Source organism: Calonectris borealis, chromosome 3, assembly GCF_964195595.1.
Source record: "Calonectris borealis chromosome 3, bCalBor7.hap1.2, whole genome shotgun sequence".
NCBI lineage: Eukaryota > Metazoa > Chordata > Aves > Procellariiformes > Procellariidae > Calonectris > Calonectris borealis.
In genome coordinates, this window is record NC_134314.1 from 27388548 (window position 1) to 27403890 (window position 15343).

Genomic DNA, 15343 nt, shown 5'->3' on the forward strand with positions numbered 1-15343 from the left:
CCACAGTATTCCAGTACTTAAAGGGTGGCTACAAAGAGGATGAAGGCTCTCTTCACAGAGAGCCACATGGAGAAGACAAGGGACAACGGGTACAACTTGCACTAGGAGAGGTTTCATTTTGTTATATGAAAGAATTTTTTTACAGTGAGAACAATCAATCACTGGAACAACCTCCCCAGGGATGTGGTGGAGTGCCCATCACTGGAGGTTTTCAAGATGTGTTTGGACAGGGTGCTAGATAATCTCATCTAGGCTTTTCCCACAAAAGGTTGGACCCTTCCAACTTAGGCTGTTCTATGATTCTATGATTCATATGGAGGCACAACCGATGTAAATATCTGTCAGGGCAGAGAGCATTAGATTTTGGCAAACCGGCTGTCATTTTGAAGGAGAAAGAAATGACCTGCCCAAGTGAAGAGGCAGGGGATGAGCGGGTGTAGCTCCCTCAGCTGGGGACCGCCTCTCAGTCCCTGTTGACTTTCAGACTGCCTTTTATTTCTGTTAGCAAGGGCTGAGCGCATGATTCATGTACATCCCTGTGAAAATCTCCCTGTCAGTTAAATATTTAGCAGCACAGCCTTGAAAATGGATTGGAGGGAACTGGCTTTTTGCAAGAGGTATGAGAAATGTTAAAAAATTACCATTTCTGTACCTGATCAGATATTACTTATAAGAGTAAAGGTCCAAGCTTGCAGAAGACAAGTTTTCTTTAACATCCAACTTTGGGCTCAAGCCGATTTAACTTTTTTCCTGGACCTAAATGGAGTTTTCTTGAAATCACTAAATGTTGTCATGTTAGAAGTGTTAACCTTCCATAATTACTTGCAGGTCTGCAGGCTTATAGGTAAGAAGAATATTTAAAGGGAATCTTTATTATTTTTTAAATGAAATCAGTGGTGTTTACCTCAACATCCAATCTCCTACTCAATGGAGTTTGTATTTGATTAATAGTAGCATAACGGGAATTGACATTCTGTGAACGCGGCAGCCTTTCAAGGTTGCCATGGAAAAGCACTTTTCTCCCAGACATCATCTCAGCTGCTTTTATTTCTAGAAGAGAGTTTCTTTCTCTCTTTTGAACTTTGATATTTAAATGCTGTACTTATGTAAGTATATTGTGGTTGATTCACCTTCTACTGTCTGTGATCCAAAACAATTGCTTTAGTGTTGAAAAAGAAATAAGAGGCAAACAAGCCGGTTCATTAGTGCTGTGCTACAAATTGGACCTCCTTGTTGGGAAAATATTAATGCTTAATATTGTTGTGCCTCCTTTGTAAATTCTTTTATGGCATTCCTTGGGCTTAGTGAGCTATTTTAATCATATCATACTTAGATGACATTTCTATCACTTTGGACTTGGTTTGATAATGCCTGCAGAAAACGCCTCTAGAGACAGTTCTTGCTCAGCTCATCTTTAAAGAAAAGCATTTCTCCTAAAGCACTTTAGAAGGATCATAACTTGGTAATCGATTGATTTCTTCAAAGCCGTCAAATTACCAACAGAACATGAAGGTGGCTTAAGCTCAACAGGAGACACAGCAGCATGCACTTAACGTGGAGATGTCCTAAGTCTGGCACTGCCTGGAAAGAACTCTGCTACCCACTCCTGCAGAGACAGCTCTTCCAAAGGAAAAAAAGGAATTGATTACTGTGTCACTCCTTTTGGCCTGGGTCGTCAGGCAATTTTGAGAGCCTTGCTGTCTTATTGCCACTAGGAGAAGTTGTTGATGGTAGGACCCTGGTATTTCTTTGGTCTACTTTGTTCATTTAGAAGACATGCACACAAAAAGTTGTTTTCTTGAACACAGTAGGATCAAACCCCAGCAGGCACTTTCCATACTTAGAAATTGAAATGTTCTTCCCAGTGAACGCTGTGCCCAGAAGTGTCCAGGTTTGCTCTTGGACCATACTTGCAGCCACTGCTGTTGTTTTCTGCCTTTTCATTTATACAGGCTGTCTCTGCTGGGATAGCGTAAACCAGTCTCAAGCATCAAAAAGTGCTTTAAAATGTTTTGTTTTCATTCTTAGAAGTATCTACATAATATAAAACTTGAGTTCAGTCTTATGCCTATCTTTCTAGGAGGATTGTATCTAGTCTGCCTAGTGGATTTCAGGTAGACATTTTTAATACATAAACCAATATTAAATATAATAGAAATTCTGGTCCTAGCTAACAACTCATTTCTGAGATGTCTTTATCTTTGCCTTCTGTATCTTCAGATTAATATGTGAACACACATCTTAGGAGAACGACCAAAGGAAACACAACAGCCCAAATACTACAACACTCTAGTATCTGCTTCCAATGTCTCTGTTGGTTTGTGAAGGGGATTCTATGACATACCCCGTGGTGATGGGGGCAAGCTTGCCATAGCTCGGAGGCTGCTTCTGATGCTAGGATCCTGATTCTTACTGGATTTGGACTGGATACAACTCCATTTCTAGGGAAATCTGAAACCATAGAAAATGGGAATGTTAAAAAATAATCTCTATTAATGATTTGGCAAATGGGAACTGCAGCCTGGGGACATGTCTTTGCTTGTAATATAGTAATAAAAACAAAAGACAAAATTACAAAGAACAGAAGCCACTCAGAGGTAAAGCTTGTTATTAACAAGAAAAGCAGAAATATACTATTGAGTGAAAAATATCAAACAAGATTTAGTGGGTATGTAACCTGTATGAGAAACAAAAATGATACTTTTTGAAGAGAATGAGAAAACAAAGTCTGAAGGAGGAAAAATTCATAATTAATGGAAACTATCCCAAAACACCCAGAGCTATAGAGAAATTTGTATCTTCGCCCTCACTGAACACAGATGTTTCTAGACAATTTCCTGCTGTTTTTTTTATATTGTAAAAAACTTTTCTGAAATATCAAGGAAAAGTAAACAGTGAGCTGGTGAACCTTTGGAAACTCTACATTTTAAAGGACAAATTGGCACAATTAGAATTCACTTAACTTTTATTGCAGGTATTGATATAATGTGTAGTCTGAAATATGGCCTTAATTAAGTCCACTTCAAGTTATGTTAGAAAAATACATAAAATATAATTAGTTCTGGTGAAATTCCAAGTATGTACTTAGAGCTTGAATTAAAGAAGCCAGTATTTACCTATGTTGCAGACATGTTATGAACTTCAAGGCATTAGTGGGTTTTTTTCTTTTTGGCAAAGTGTTCTGAACTTTGATGAAGAGTTAATGATAAACTGTAAATTATAGTACTAGCTTTCTCTTTTTCTTAATTAAACAGGGGCTATCATTTTAGTAGTTATATGATAGGCAGAATATGATCTAAATATAAATTTTAATATAGTAGTGACAGTTACATATACATCTTATATATACATACATCCCGGTCATGAGCGGTGTTCCCCAGGGCTCAGTCTTGGGGCCGGTCCTGTTCAATATCTTTATCAACGATCTGGACGAGGGGATTGAGTGCTCCCTCAGTAAGTTTGCAGATGACACCAAGTTGGGCAGGAGTGTTGATCTGCTCGAGGGTAGGAAGGCTCTGCAGAGGGACCTGGACAGGCTGGATCGATGGGCTGAGGCCAACTGTATGAGGTTCAACAAGGCCAAGTGCCGGGTCCTGCACTTGGGTCACAACGACCCCAGGCAACGCTACAGGCTTGGGGAAGAGTGGCTGGAAAGTTGCCCAGAGGAAAAGGACCTTGGGGGTGCTGGTTGACAGCCGGCTGAACATGAGCCGGCAGTGTGCCCAGGTGGCCAAGAAGGCCAACGGCATCCTGGCCTGTATCAGAAATAGTGTGGCCAGCAGGAGCAGGGAGGTGATCGTGCCCCTGTACTCGGCACTGGTGAGGCCGCACCTCGAATCCTGTGTTCAGTTTTGGGCCCCTCACTACAAGAAGGACATGGAGGTGCTGGAGCGTGTCCAGAGAAGGGTAAGGAAGCTGGTGAAGGGTCTGGAGCACAAGTCTTATGAGGAGCAGCTGAGGGAACTGGGACTGTTTAGCCTGGAGAAGAGGAGGCTGAGGGGAGACCTCATCGTGCTCTACAACTACCTGAAAGGAGGTTGTAGCGAGGTGGACGTTGGTCTCTTCTCCCAAGTAACTAGCAAGAGGAAATGGCCTCAAGTTGCACCAAGGGAGGTTTAGGTTGGACATTAGGAAAAATTTTTTTACTGGAAGAGTGGTCAAACATTGGAACAGGCTGCCCAGGGAAGTGGTTGAGTCATTTAAGTATTTAAAAGACGTGTAGATGAGGCGCTTAGGGACATGGTTTAGTGGGCATGGTGGTGTTGGGTTGATGGTTGGTCTCAATGATCTTAGAGGTCTTTTCCAACCTTAATGATTCTATGATTCTATGATCTTCAAAATTCAAAGTTTGTCATTTGGATTTAAAGTACCTAAGGTCAAAGATCTCTGTTGCATGAGAAGCTTACTCAGAAAACAGGGCTGATTCAGTTTTGCAGCTAATCTGGGAAGAAAATATGTGGGGGGAAGGTCAGGTCTGAAACTTAAATCCATTTCATTTCACACTCTCACCTGGAAAGCAGTTAAAGTTCTTTGGCTGTTATCAGTCAATGAGCAATGAGCCCCTTCCTGGGGCAGGGAAACATCGTCTCTTGTAAGCAATGACTCAATTTCTGTGAGTCCATAAATAGTTCACAGTCAATATGCTGAGGGAAATTTCAAACACTTGTGTTGTTGGAAATTCTGAAATTTTCTTTCCAATACAGATGAAAATTTGAAAACAGTTAAATACTCCAGAAATCAATGTGCATCATTTGGGTTATATGAACTAACTCAAAGCAGACAGTTCTAATCCATGTGATTAGATGTTTGTCTCCTCTGCTGCCTTATTTTATGGGTAGGTTGTTGTTCTCAGGCCTCAAGTCTTTGTTATGGGCCCGGTACCCTTGCTGGTCACCATCTCCCGTAATCACCTATAGTGAAATTAGCCCTGTGAGGAACTGCAGAGCTTGATTAGCCCACAGCAGAAAATAGAGACTCTTATCATGATTGCCACAAAGTGCACTGGTAATGAAATACATTTTAATATTTTATGGAAGTAATCCAAAACAAAACATCCAGGTCAGAAAACACAATATTCCAGTTATGGACGAGATTTCTTACAATTAAATACTTCATTTTAATTTTCTAAATGACTAGTAAGAGTTTGCAAGAGACAGCAAAATATTTTGCAGCAAGCTTCATTTTTCTGTTGCTAGTATTTTCCCTTGAAAAATCATTTTGGCAGAAAATCCCCAGCCAATTCCATTGTAGACTAGCCCTGCATGAGAAGTTGAACTTTGTCTGGGAAAAGGCAGTCCAAGGAAAATCAATGCACTGCTGGGCTTGCGTGCATCTCCTTCCCTCCAGCTCCACTTAGAGATAAGGAATCCCTACTGCAAAGCCCTGTAATTCCTCCAGCTTCTGGTATTCAAATACAAATTTTTGTGTCTTACCCCACTCTGGTGCCCTCCAGGGCTGTGTCCTGTGAGAACCTGTCAGGGAACCATGTCTGCGTGCGAATTGTCCCTCTTGTGCAGCTACTTATCAGTATCTGGAGAGAGTTTTGAAATCTTCAAGTTAAAAATGCACAGGTACAGTAGTGTATAACAATGATTTGCAAGTCAGTCAGGACGTTCTATTGCATACGTGGCTGAAGGCACATCATAAATCTTTGTTGTGACCACCATTTCTGCTTTACATTTCCTTTTATAGAGAGGTGAAAGGTGCAAAAGAATTGCGTGCTTAACTAACTGAATCTTTGAAATGGATTTTATACTGTGTCATTTCAGAGAGACTATAGACATCATAATTATAAATTGTCCCTTTACATTATATATTTTCTCTCCCCTTAGTTGAAGGTAGTCCTTGCTCTGTAGCTGTGGGTGTTTTACCATTTGTTGGTACCCTATATTTCATGTTCTTGTACTCAGAAAACACGGTTATTTATAAAATTGTTTTATAAAAAAAGTTTGCTTGTTATGCATGTATAAATAAACATTTTTAGTCTTTAAGAAATTAGTAATTTTTCCTACTGTGAATGAATGACTCTATTTCATAAAAGTCTACAGTATCTAATTTCTTTTCAAAGTGGATTAAAGATTTAACAGAGTAGTTTGAAAGAATAGTGTATATGTGAATATTCTCTGGTTACTGTAGTTGAAACATTCTTATTTCTTATGTACATTATTGCTCACTGGTTCCAAAGAGTTTTAAACCTCTGTCTCAATTAGCAAAGGTTACAGACCCTCTAGAGAGTGACTTAGATTTATGAAAAAGGTCTTACATTGAGAACAGCTCAGAAAGATTTATATTAGTTCAGAGGCAGCTGTGATTCACAGCACAATAAAGATAAATTGACCTTTTAAATGTCTTGCTGATTACTCTACAGAGCTAAATGAACAAAGGTCTAACTAAGATGTTATATAACCACCTCTTTCCAAAGCCTTGACTGAGTCTGTAAGAGGTTATTTTGGCCAGGTATATAATTTCCCTTTGAACTTACATGCTGCAAATACTTACATGTTGTCAGGATATTCTGCTCTCCTCAGTAGAATTTTTGCAGCCACAAATGCAGATTTGTCTAGTCTGCTCTTTCACTGTTCTTAGAAATAATAAAGAAAATGTCACATTCCCAGAAAACTGAGTAACATCTGGAAAAGTTAGGAATTATTAATTAACCTTGTAAGAGTAATGCAGAATTTTGTAACTGGCAAAGGAAAAAAGAATAGAAATTATAAAAGCAATATTGTCGTCTTCCACCATCAACAGATGCAATCCTTTTACATTTGTAGAAGAAAATAGGGCTTCTTGCCAGCTGCTTTGACCCGGAGATGGAAGGCTGCCAGTGGCAGAGCTTGATGAGGTCTCACTAAGACAACACACCCGTAAAAAGTACATAGTCCAAGTTGCATTCACACTTAAGATCTTGTGGACATGGGCACATTCCTATATAACTCAGGGATGATAGTCACACAATGTCTAGTAAGGAAGGGTTAATCCCACCTCATTCTGCCTACTTTGCGTTCTGGTACTTTTAGGTTGACCATCTGGTACTCTGGTGTTGATAGCTCGTCTTTGCAGAGAGATGACCACACTCTGTGAGGATCTTTCCCCTGTGCTTAGGCCCATAAGTTGTACTATGATTCAGGCACAAGGCTGAGTTTAATCAGGTAGGCTATCTGTCCTGTTAAGTGTCCTCTGAACACCCTGGGCTGACCACCATGCAGAGAAGACAACATGGAGATGCCAATGCCCTCCTTTAGCACTTACCCAGACAGTGAGAGACCTGATTACAGTGCTCATCTCACCTTGCAGAGATTCAAACTTCTCTGTCTTCCAAAAGAATCCGGTCATTACTCACGGAGCTGCAGAAAGCAAGTGCACTGGGACAGCAAGTTCCATCCTGCTCGTGGGACTGGCGTGGTGTGCATTCAAGAACACAGAAATCGTATGTGTAGGAAAAATCAGGGAGGAAAGAATAAGACTCTGTAGCCTCTTGGTTAAACTCTGAGAGGATAGGCATGGGACCTGTTCCACAGCAAGGCTGACACATTTCAGATTACACTGACACTTGCTGGAGATAACACAGGGAACAGGCCTCCAGCTCATTACGATGAGGTCACCCAGGCCAAGACACTCAGCTCCTTTTCAGCTGGCAGAGGCAGAGCTGTATGATCCCAGGGAGAAAACAACACCCTCCTTTCAGGGACCTACAAGACTAAGCATTATTTCAGCAGAAAGGATGCAGCACTTGGCTTATGTGCTTCATATTCACTGAAGTTCTTTATAAATGTAGCCATATGTGACTTCCTTAAGACTAGACCCCATGTCATGGCAAAATCAGGTCTCCAGACGCCTGACTAGTAGAACACATAGACTCTTCTATGATAACTTCAGGGGTTTTATGTCAGAAAAGCCTTGTGAAAACAGAGAGAACTGTATATTGTTCAGTTTTTCTCCAAGTCTTAAGCCTGTTTTTACTTTTTTCCTCCCATTATTAATCAGTGAAGTCTTTGTTTGCCTTTCACTTGTCTTCTTTCAATTAAACCTTTCCAAAATAATCAATGTTAAGAGTGTCTGTCCAGAAAATACAGATAATTTTCCCTCTCTATGGAGACTGTTGTACATGTTGGCTCTTTGGTTTGAAAAAAGGATGCTATCAAAATAAAGTAAGCAAATATATTTCTTGGACAAAAAAAATCATTACTTTTGTCAGGTCTAAGGAGGGACTTGAGACCTCATACTCAAGGAACAAGGTAAGGCAGAATCATGACTCAGAGAGGCATTTCAGGTTAACGCGATAGGCAATGAATACCAGTAAGAAAGGCCAGGACAAGATAACACAATAAAGGTGCATTTTTCATTGATTGGCTCTCTGTGCAATTTGAGAAAAAGAGCTGTTGCATTCTTGGATCACTACCTAACTAGGGAGCTTTTCTTTCTTGCAAGCAGTGGACAATTATTCTCAGAGAGCTTAGCCGGACATCAGAAAGTAAACAGAAAATCATCAGTACTTTCCCTCTTCTCTTTGTGATTGACCCTTCTTACTTTGCCTGGAATACAGAGGTGCCATATTCTGGTGAGGCAATAGGTAACTCAACTCTAGGGTTTATTTCAATGAAATAAGCTTGCCAAGATACCGCAGGTGTTGCTAGAACTTTGTACTTGTGTATCACCAAGGATTGCCCACCCTCGGTAGCCGCAGGACTCTGAGTTTGGAAACGGGACATCTGTCTCCCACATAGGCTGTTAAACACCTCCTGTGTCTGTTGCGAAGAGCTGTGCTGCAGCAGCAGGGTGGTGTATGGTCTGGGGGCTGCCTCGGCATCTGTGCTGGCTGAAATTGGGAGCCAGGTGTGTGGCAGAGGGAGGGATGTTGCCGCTGAAGGATCTAGGCTCCTGACCCCTTCCTTACCCTTCCTTTGCCTAAAATTATTCCCTTGACTGAATTTACTGAATAAATAAACTAAATGAACTTGTTGCCTGAAGTTGTTCACTTGCCTTTTCATTTTTTGCGGGGGGGAAAAAGAAGAAGTAAAATGGTTCAAAGCTGCTGTAACTGCTGCTGTTGTTTTTAGAGTTGATTCCTGCTTCCCTGAAAATGAATCAGGGCAAATTTACAAAATGAGAGCACAATACATAGCAGATCCATGATGTAATTACAGAAAATTCCACTTCAGATTCCTTCTTTCTTTATAGGGCCGGTTTAGCAAATCAGTTTTGCTTCTCAAAAAGCACAGTTTCAAAATTAATTTTGTTAGGGCAAGGGCAATATTTTTTTAAGCAACACATTATTTGTTAATTTACTATTTGATCTAAATACCAAAACAAAGTAATGCCTTTGATACGTTGAAAATAACAGGCTTCTTCCAGCCCTGTTTTTGTACAATTCTAAATTCGCCAAACCCCAATACTTTCAGCTGCCTTTGCTCTAAAGAGGATGTCTCTGTGTCACTGTATAGGAAAACCTCACAAGCTTATGATCTTAACATTGCCTTTATAAGCTCCAGCTTATCTATTTACCTGTATTCTAATCAAAATCTTACTGAAATTGGTATGGTTCTTCACTTGAGTCGCATCCATCAAATTGCATTACTTAGATGCAAATCATATAATACTCAAAACACTGGAAAATTACTGAGATCTAAAACTCCTTTCTGCACATACTAATTACTGTTATAGAGCATTTTTTAGTTAAATGTTTGTATGATTTATGTCTATGAAATTTAAGGTTAAGGAGAGCTCTTCTGGAGGAGATTTAAGGCGACAGGTATTCAAAGTGACAGAAATACAGCTGCAGTTTTAAATAACTTTATGTGCATTATCTCATACTAAAGGGATTATAAGGCAGGTGCCCTTGCTGTGATTTTTACCTGAGATGCCTCTTTCAAATTGGAAAATGATTTATCCCTTCCCCACCCTTTTAATTATAGGAGTATGATATAACAGAAAACAAGCCATACCTTGAAATAGATTTTCATACAGAGAAGTAGTAAGAGAGAGTCTGTTCAACAGGGAGCCTGTCGAAGACAAATGGCATCTCATTGCCTTGCTATCCTTTGCATGACTGAGGGTATTGGCTCTCATTATTAAGCTTTAGTGATATATTTTATACAGAAATTGAACTGATAACGGATTTCTTTTTCCTGTTTTTAACCTCATGCTCTCTTCAACCTGTGACATCTTGGCAGCCCAGTCACCCCATAGTGCCTATTCCAGAAAATGAAACACTCGGCTCTAAGGAGGTAATCAGTTGACATTTAATGGGTTTAATCATTTGCATGCTAGCTTTATCTTTTATTTATGTAGCTTGTGTAGAGTTAATGAGCAAAAATGTGCTGAGCTCTCAATCTGCTTTTGTCCAGTGCACGGACTAGATAAACATTAATTATTCTGAAAAAAAACAGAGTTGTTTTGCAGACTGTGTTGCTTATGTGAATTTGGAGTAACACTAACATTTACACTTCAGGTTCCTGATATGTGCTGTTGGGATGTTAGCAAGCAGGATTTGTTAAATTATACAGTTAGCCCCATTTAAATCACACATTCCACAATTTGCAGTCACTGGTATAGCTTCTGTTTTAAGTACCAGATACAACAACTACCAGAAGCACTAGGATAATTAGTTATTGAGAATTTCGTAAAGGACTGTCAAGAAAACGTAAGACAACACATAGCGTGAATTTGCCCGGTATCAAAATTCAGTGCCAGCTTTATTTGACTTTAAAGAAGGAAACAAATCTTCTTGAAGTCTAAATTCAGTGGCCAATTCCCTACTACTTTTGCATATCTAAACTCTAGGACCATAGTGGTTACCACCCTAGATAATTCACTCAAGTGGGAGCTGAAGCAATCTGCTGCACATCATTAATTTTCTCTTGAGACAGGGCATATAAAAATTAAAAAGGTTCTGCTGGCACAGGTAAGTCTGTTTTCCAACAAGGTCATGAACATGAAGATGAATTATAGCCTCAATGTTGAAATAAACATATGTAATTTAATTAACTATCATATTCTTTATTGAAGGCTTTGGAATGTAATAGAACATCTTTAATTAAAGGACATTTTCAACATTATTTTAGAAATTCACGTAAGAAGGCATAAATTACTACCAATAATAGCAATATGAGTACATTTATGACACAAGAACGAATCTTTACTATTGAGATCTCCTTTGGTTACCAGGTGTATGCTCATAATTATTTCACAAGTTTTTTGATGAGTTTAACAATATAGATAGGAATGATAATTACATTTTTGTAAGAGTTTATTTTTAATTTATTATTTTAAAATTAGATTCTAGTCTTGCTAAAAGCAACAAAATGAGCATTTAAATAAATGAAATGGATGTTTGCCAATAATTGCTACCAAACGAGTAACTTTCTTGTTGTTTTGAAAAATATTGAGAGAGTTTTGAGGTCAAGCCCTTCACATGTTGGAAGCAGAGCGTTTACCTGATTTCTGAGTTTGTTGACAGAGACTATCAATAAATCCTTACAGTTTATCTTGGTTTCCACTGAAAAAAAGGTTTAAAAAAAAGTAAAAGAAAGAAAAAAAAAGGTAGACATCTCACTTGTTGGGTGGATCAACGGACTGCTGTTCTGCACCAGGAGTATGTGAGACATGAACATAGCCTCTTACTCTCATGCGCATCCCCAGCCTCTCTGTGCACGGGGTCAGGGACTTAGAGCAACTTCATACCTCTTTTTGTTTGAATCTTCATCATGGCCTTCCAGCCTCCTCCCTTTTTCCTTGCCTTTGACCTTTCTGCTTGTTTCTACACCGTGAAACCCCTTTGCTCTGCCTCCCAGGAGCCACTTCTTGGTTCTCTCAAAAGCAGTTGTTATAGTTTCTGCAGTGGATCTATCCAAAGGAAGCCCCACAATGCCTTCACAAAATGAAGTTAGACAACAAATACTAGCTGAGCTTCTCAGACAGGTTGTTTTTTCCCATCTCATCTGTAAAGTTTCTGAAATATTATTGAAGTAAAGGATGAGAGATGTGGATCTAGCTGTTCGCAGCCTCTGATGATGCAACTGATTTTCCCATATTTGAAAATAAGAAAGGGGAAAGCGAACAGCTAGATCCCCAGCTCTCACCTTTTTTCTTTACAATTTATATGTTGAGGGAGAGCTTTACAGATCTAATGGAAAGAGAGATCTTTTCAAAGAGAACTCTTTTAAGAAACAAGATACATAATTTAACCGATGCATTATTAAAATTAGTGCAGAAAGTGAAGCATCTCGTACTGACACAGTAAAGTCAGACTACTGTGACTGAGATATCGTTGAAAACATGAGGTTGTAGCATGTTCCAAATTGATGACAATGACAACAAAAGTGCAAAATTCCTTTGGTTAGAGGCCAACTTGGTCTCTTCCAAGGCAGATAAAATATATAGCACTGTCTCCTAAAAGTTCCCTTCTATTTTAAACAGACACTTTGAACATAATTTCTATCAACCAATTTATTAAAAAGCTTAAATGTACTCCAACAGTTGGAACATTTGTACCATGACCTGTAGAATAAAAATCTCTGATGAAATTGTGATTGCATTTATAAAGAGCAAAGACAATCAATTGGAAAGAAGAGAATTTATCTGGGCTGTTATTAGTACTCTTTGTATTTCCCTTGATTAACATCTTATTATAATATCTTATTATAATACCTAAAATAATGTTAGCTGGAGGCAAATATTTAGCCTTAACATAAAAAAAAGTGTCAGATACCATTTGGTACAGCTGAGTAAGCTGAGTATTTGTGCTGGTTCCCTGGGCCTGTCACATAACTGACTATGACTATAGGGGTGGACTCCAGTCCACATGTAGACACAGTGGGAAGAACTGTGTCAGGCTCAGCACAAGCTCGTCAGGAAATAACATCAAGAGATGACACATTTTCTGTTCTTTCTATTACAAATCAAAGGAAGCTTTCTCCAATGAACTTTTCAAAGTACTTGTACAGGGCATTTTACCTATTTTTTTTCTCCAATTTTTAATCTTATTTTTAGCAGGAGGAGGTGACCAGGGATACCATGCTGACCGTGTTGAGACTGAGTCTTTCTATGTTTAGGGAGTGGCAGAGAAGACACAAATACATCTAGAGACGAACCCCTTTGCTCATTCTCAGTCAAGAAGGACTGAACAAAGGCGTCTGTTTGCTTTGAGATCTATTGCTGGAGACAGAAGTCAGTGCTCCAGCTCCAGACAGCACTGATACCCAGAAGGAGATCAAAATTTGTGCTATCTTGGAGACAGACAGGAGAACAACATAGAGCCAGGAGCAGATCAAAACATTTGGGGCACTCTTCTTAGCTGCCCTGAGGGTGGTGCCTTCTTTGAGATATGTTGTTGTTGAGCTGCCTCTGAAGAACGACTAAATTTTCATCGTTTTCTCTTTGATGTGGTTGGTTCTTCAACATTGTGTGTTATGTTGCTGTCCCTTTTCAGTGCAGTGAAGAAAACAAGGTAGGCCTTGGTGGATGATTTTTAAAATCACAACATGTTTCAGGCACCTGTATTGTTCCATCTTATTTAGGAACCTATCTTGACTCTAGGAACTGTTTATGCTGAATTTACACTTTATGAATGTACATAACCCACAAGTCTCCGCATAATTTAAAATGTCCTTTATTATTAGTGAAGTCCTGTTTGGATGCTGAACTGATTAGGAAAAATTCTGTCAAGTTATAAGTCCAACATTACTCTTACTGCTGTAATAAGAACTTTAGTTCTCTGTCCTATAGTCTCTGCCCTCACCAAAATGCTCTTCTTTATCTAGAATTACGTATAGGCTCCTACTTAACTTCTTCTCCTGCAATGTTCCTCCCTCAGAGCTAAAAACACAGTGGGAGAAAGTCAGTGTGGTTTATGCAATTCAAAAAGGAATGGGTGGGCAGATGCCCTGTGAAACATAAGCACCTCCTTGACCTTTAGGAAGGAGTGAGAGGGGGGAAGAAGGAAAGGTGTTGCTAGTTTCTACTTAGTAATTCATATTGTTGCCCTCAAAGTGAAGTATTTACTGGGGAAAAAAAAAGAGTTACCGTTGTATTCAGAAGAACAGCATTCTATTCTTCATGCAGCTTTATTTTCATTTTGTAACAGCATGAAGCAAATAAAATCTGTCACTTCCCTGTGAAAGCAGGAAAACAAATAAGGGACATTCTCCTCCTTGTGAAACCTCTCTCTACAACCAGGGCTTTTTAGTTGGAGAAGATCTGAAGGATAGTTGTGTAAAACCTGACCACGCAATATACCAGTAATTTCCAATACTTACTGTCTTTCTTTAAAGTAAACCTAGTGTTTGCCCAGGTTATGATGTGTGAATGACGTTATAATCATTCTCAGAATTGTACTGAGTCAGAATATTTAGAGAAAACCTGGGGCATGTGTCATAAAAAGACACTGCATGCAGGTGCTAAAAGTATGTAGTCTCTTATTCATATATGACTTGCAAAATCTCAAGTCTATTATACAATTACTTTAGGTTCATGTAATCTTTTGCTGCAGCTGCTACTCTGTCTTATCTGTTTATTATTCCTGAAAGGTCTCTGCAATAATTATTTGAGATAATAATAGCATCTGTAAGGTCAACACTCATAAAAAGACCTCATGAGAAAAAGCTGATTCCGTTGACTTCAGTGGTGACAGGATTTCACTTTTGTGCAAATATTTGAGAATTTTAGGACAAGAAGCTATTTTTTTTTTCTAGGGGAAACGATTAATCTGCCCTGCTCGACTTTAAACAACTTTAATACAAAAAGTTCTTGAAATTTTAAATTCTATGAAAATGTCAATAAGGTCCAAAGTTCTGTTATATATTGCTCTTAATCTTTATTTACTTAAGGAGTGTTCCTGGTCAGAGGTCAACATTAGTATTAATCATTGATAGATTCTACATATAAGAAGAAAATGCACTCATTTTATGAAAAAGTCCTTATGCTAAAGAATCTATGTAAGGGCAGTATCAGAGGAGAGTGATGTTCTTCCAGTTAAAAATGCTGGTATTGTACCCTAGATTTAGGAAGAAAATCCCAGAGCTTACAAAATCCCCCCCCCAAAGTTGCTTCACATCATGATCGCTCCTGGTTTTAAGTAAAAAGTTTCAGTTATAGCCTACTGACATGAAAGGGCATATTAGATCACCATGCATTAACAAGAAAAAATAATTTTATGCATTTATAGGATTTTGTTTCTAATGTGATTGTTATAAAAAGAATTACTGTAAATGTATTACTTTTATGGTAAATTTACATTAAAAAGACTGAAAGGATAGTAATATAAATGTGATACAGAGAAAGTTCAAAATGTCAGTATGTCATTTAAACTGCTATTTTAATCTAATTCTATCTGACTTTAAGAAACAGC

General features: G+C 38.7%; 1 protein-coding gene across 3 annotated transcripts in view; it reads left to right on the top strand.

The window, feature by feature from the left end:
* MLIP (muscular LMNA interacting protein) overlaps window positions 1-15343 on the top strand; it is a 103875-nt gene that overhangs the window by 84622 nt on the left and 3910 nt on the right. For all 3 annotated transcript variants that reach the window (XM_075148027.1, XM_075148029.1, XM_075148028.1), the window contains one exon: window positions 10170-10223. In XM_075148027.1, the coding sequence (XP_075004128.1) occupies window positions 10170-10223 (54 nt within the window). The remainder of the gene's footprint in view (window positions 1-10169; window positions 10224-15343) is intronic.